General features: G+C 60.8%; 1 protein-coding gene across 1 annotated transcript; it reads right to left on the reverse strand.

Annotated features, from left to right (window-relative positions):
* Window positions 1–970: 970 nt before the first annotated feature.
* On the reverse strand, window positions 971–1,915 carry FAM181A (family with sequence similarity 181 member A). The gene has a single exon (XM_010968722.3). It carries the CDS (start codon window positions 1,829–1,831, stop codon window positions 971–973), a length of 861 nt encoding a protein of 286 aa, XP_010967024.2. The 5' UTR covers window positions 1,832–1,915.
* Between the last annotated feature and the right edge of the window lie 2,370 nt (window positions 1,916–4,285).

A 4,285-nucleotide genomic window follows, 5' to 3' on the forward strand; every position in this document is an offset into this window, starting at 1 on the left:
ATTTTGCCCACAAGGGGCCCAGCTCTTGTTTGGCGTGACTTCTCCCTCTGACCAGGGTCGGCACAACTGCCTAGGCACAGCCTCTCCTCTGAAGCTCTGATTGGAGTGGAAGGTACCACAGAGGGGACCATTCTCATCCCACCCCTCATTCTGCAGGTGGGGCAAACTGGCCCTGAGAGGAAGGGTCTAGCCCCACATCCCACAGCAGAGCCAGGATGACAGATGCCAGCTTCCCTATTCTCCAGAGCAGTTTGGACCCTCTGGGGACCCAGCCCCCACGCCCAGCCTCTGTTCTCTGACACAAATCTGACACAGGGAATCAGAGCATCCTTCCCCATGACTCCTCCTCACCCTCCTCCCTTTGGATTGAGCTGTCGGCCCTCAGGACCCTTTCCCAGACATCATAGAGCTCTTTAGGCCACTCCTGGCCTCCTCCACAGCCAGTCACCTCTGTAAGCCGCCCTCCACCTGGGCATAGCCAGCATTTCCTAGGCCTGGGGACCATTCAACTTCATGAACCCAAGATGTGGAAACTGCAAAAGAAACATCTTTATTACTTTAACTTTCTTAATATTTACAAAGAACAAGAAGAACAGAACTGAGATTGGCTTACACAGTGGATGGCAGATGAACAGACCTGTAACTCTGGCTTCTGGAGTGGCTGGCGGGCCAGGGCACTGCCCCACCGCCTGAGGTCTGCACAAGGATACAGATGAGCTGTTGGGCTCTGGCCTGGTTGGGGAGGGGCCGGCCGAGCCCAGCCCCACAGCTCCCAAGCCTTCAAGGGCTGGCTCGGGGACTGCCTGAGAAGCCCCTGCCCCAATCCTGCCCTCCCCTCCCACACACACACACAAAAGGAGGGTTCTTAAGAGGCCACACCACTGTCCAGCCCACTCTTAACCAGGAGAGCTCCTGGGGTCCCCAACACCCCCACAGGCCAGAGGTGGGGGCCGAGGCCCTTCCAGCCCAGCTAGAGGTAGCCGAAGACGTTGAAGATGGGTGGGGGCACGGCTGGCTTGGTGGGGATAGGCTTCAGAACCACGGGTCTGTAAACTTTCTGCCCTGGGCCCTCCACATCCTTGCAGAAGTGGACCAGCTCCCCAGGGGAAATTGAGCTTTTCCGCCAGAGGCCCAGTCCAGGGACCAGGCTCTGAGGCAAGGCTCCAGGAGGGCCCGGATAAATGGGCTGTCCATGGTACTGGAAGGGGCAGCAGCTCCAGGCATTGACACGGCCCACCAGAGAGACCCCAGGCATCTTGAGTGGCTCCTTTTCAGTGGGCAGCGGGGCTGTCTCAGGCCCCAGGGGCTCCAAACCCTTGCAATGTTTCTTACCCTCATAGGGCAGGCCCTCCCTGGGGCCCAGTCCCCCCTCCAGCCCCATGGGGTAGCTGTGGGTGGGCCGTGGCTCTTCCCAGAAGGAAGCGGGCAGCTGTCTTTTCCTCATGGGCACCTGGCCAGGTCTGGCAGCTTCTGGATCCTGCCCCTGTAGGGTCTGCTCCTTAGGGAGACATTCCTCCCTGTAAGGGTTCCCCAAGGCCTTCTCCTTGTAGCCCCCACCCCCACTGGGGCTGGAATTGTGGCCAGAATCACGGGGCAGCCTCCCAGGCCGGTCCTCGGGCACCCTTTTCAAGTGAGGCTCGGCCCCTCTGCTGGGGAGTCCCCGCGGAAGCCGGGAATACTTCTGGGAGAAACGTTTGAGCTGCTTCTGCAGGTACTTGCGGTGGTCCACCGAGCGGCGGCACGGCGCAGACTTGTCCAGGGCCGCCTTGATGTCGCTAGATGCCAGGTTCACGAAGTTCAGCAGCATCTTCACGTCACTGTCAGATGCCATCACCAGGGGGACACTGCATAGAGCTTTCCATGAAGAGAGAGGGTTCTGCAGGTGGCTGGCAGCTCCAGGGAAAGGCACAGAGCTGACCTGGAGGGACACACCAGCCGTTGGAGTCTCTTCGAGCAACCACACTCAGCCCCTGACAAAGGCCACATGGCTGCAGACTGTGGCTCCCATCCCAGCACCCCTGCACCCTAGAACAGAGCTATGGGTTGTGGGATACCCGTTCAAACCCCTAAGCATTCCCAGAGCATCTGTGATGGAACAGGTGCAAATGCATTCTGTCTTCCTGGGACTGTTGCCCTTTGCTTGAAGCTGAGGCTCAGAGAGGTCAGGCAACTTGCCCAAGGAAACCCAGCCACAAGTCGCATTGCTGCGGCTGGAGGCCAGGTCTCCGTGCCCCCAGCCCACTGGGTCTTCCACACACCATGCTGTCGGCGTGCACAACTTGCCAGCAAGGTTTTTATTTTCTGAGCCGAGGCGACTGCTTCACTTTAAGGCAAGGCCAAGCCCCCTTTCTCCCTGGAGGTGCCCTCCTCCTCCCACCCCCGCCCCCAGCCCTGCTAGCATCAACCCCCCTCCTTAGTCCCCACGCTCCACCCACAGCTCTCACGCAGGACAGGCAGGACCCCTGTCTGGCACTCAAGCCGAGGCCTGCCTGGCGGGCTGATCGCAGGCTGTGGGCAGCAGGGACTCCCCCGTAGAAGCATCTGCAGCAATTTCATGCCTCCTCGGCCACCACCCAAGGCACCTCGCCCCTCCCCCAGGCCGCAGCCTGCCCCACGCCCCCACCCAGTCGGGCCTGAGCCGCCTGGGCCTCCACACTGACCGAGGGTGCGGGGCCCCGGGCCCCGCCAAGGTGGCCCCGCCGGTTCCCCGCCGCAGACCTGGGCCAGGCCCCGCGTGGCCGGCGAGCTCCATGGTCCGGCTGCAGGCAGTTGTGCAGCCCTCGAGTGGGCTGAATGGAGGACGAGTCCCCGGAGCTGGGGGGCCCCTCAGGCCAATCAGGAGCGCCTCTCCAGATACAAAGCATCCCAATCAGGCGGCAGCGCCCCGTTCCCACATTCTTTGCCGTCACAAATTGTCACCATGGGGACCATCACAAAAAAGACAGCTCCCAAATGCAATCATTTCCCGGTAAATTTCTACCCTCAGCCCACTCTCCCCCTCGGCGTCCACGCCCCTCCTCCCCTTGACCTCGGTTCCCTGGTTTCTCGAGGGGGCGGGGTGTGTGCATGTGTGTGCATGTGTGCGTGCTCGTGCGAGCGTGTGTGTGTGTGTGTGTGTGTGTGTTTAAAAAGTCCAGGACTGAAGAGGGGCTGGGCCCAGAAGAGATGGGCTTGCAAACCTCCCCCAAAGACTCCAGGCCTACAGCTGCCATGCTCCAGTGCAGACAGACAATCAGACGGGGTAAGCCAGGGAGGGCTGCCTTCCCCGCTGTCCTTGAGTGTTGAGTGGCTCTCTCTCTGTCTCTCTGTCTCTCTCCCTCCCTCTCTTTCTCTCCCCTCTCTCCCCACCCCCTTCTCAAGGCATCGGGCACTGGCAGGCCTGTGAGGGCGGGCGGCACACTGATGTTGGAAAGGTAGCCGGGGACGGACTCTCTAACGAGGTGCTGGGATATCCATGGGAAGGGAGCCGGAGCTCTCAGGAATCTTGTCTTTATGTTTGCTTCCTCAATTGAGCTGCACAAAGCCTGAATTGCCCATTCAGTGCGGCCGGACAAAAGGTTGGCGTTGCACGGTCCCCTAGCATTTGTAGTCAAACAGTTAGGGACTTAAATCGAGTCGTCATGATGGAGAAAGAGGTGGACAAAGCCCATAGAATTGCCATCAGCAAACATTTTCCTGTGTCGTATTAGCCAGTCTCCATGGCTCCCCCTGGCCTGGGGACAATGGCACAAGTTTGCACACTTGGCTACTGTCACCGTGCCAACGCCGGCGGGGCTGCAAGCAGGGCCGCTCTGAACGAGCAAGGGAGCCCAGGGCCAGCCGCTGGCCCTGCCCACCCACTGGCCAGAGGGAAGGTGAGGCCGCAGGCAGAGGCTGGCTGCCTGGGAAATGCTGATGGGCGAGGCCTTCGTGCCAGCCAGCAGGGTGGGCCCCCTCTGCCTCCTGCCCTCGGCCTCACGCTCTGCCTCTTCTTTCCCTTCCTCCTCTCCTTCTTCTTCCTTTCTTTTTCCCCTTTCCTCGGCGGCCTTCTCCTCCCGTCCCCTAGCCAGCCAACACCAACCCACACCTTTGCAGCACAACTTAAACACCATGGACTCCTGTCTGAAGTGTCCCCGCCGCTCAGATGGGAGTTCTGGCAGGGCAGGAGGACACCAGGGAGTGATGGTCCCACCCCCTCCTGCTGGCCAATAGGCAGCTGCTGCCAGCGCCAGGCGCCTGCCCACAGTGCCAGGCTCCAAGCCACTTCCCCTCTGGCCTAAGTGTCCCTACAGGCTGAGTGAAGGGT

The sequence above is a fragment of the Camelus bactrianus genome, chromosome 6 (genome assembly GCF_048773025.1).
Source record: "Camelus bactrianus isolate YW-2024 breed Bactrian camel chromosome 6, ASM4877302v1, whole genome shotgun sequence".
In the NCBI taxonomy this organism is placed as follows: Eukaryota; Metazoa; Chordata; class Mammalia; order Artiodactyla; family Camelidae; genus Camelus; species Camelus bactrianus.

Bases quoted from the DNA above. Each gene is read 5' to 3' on its own strand.
- FAM181A (XM_010968722.3), bottom strand. From the start codon at position 1,831: ATGGCATCTGACAGTGACGTGAAGATGCTGCTGAACTTCGTGAACCTG.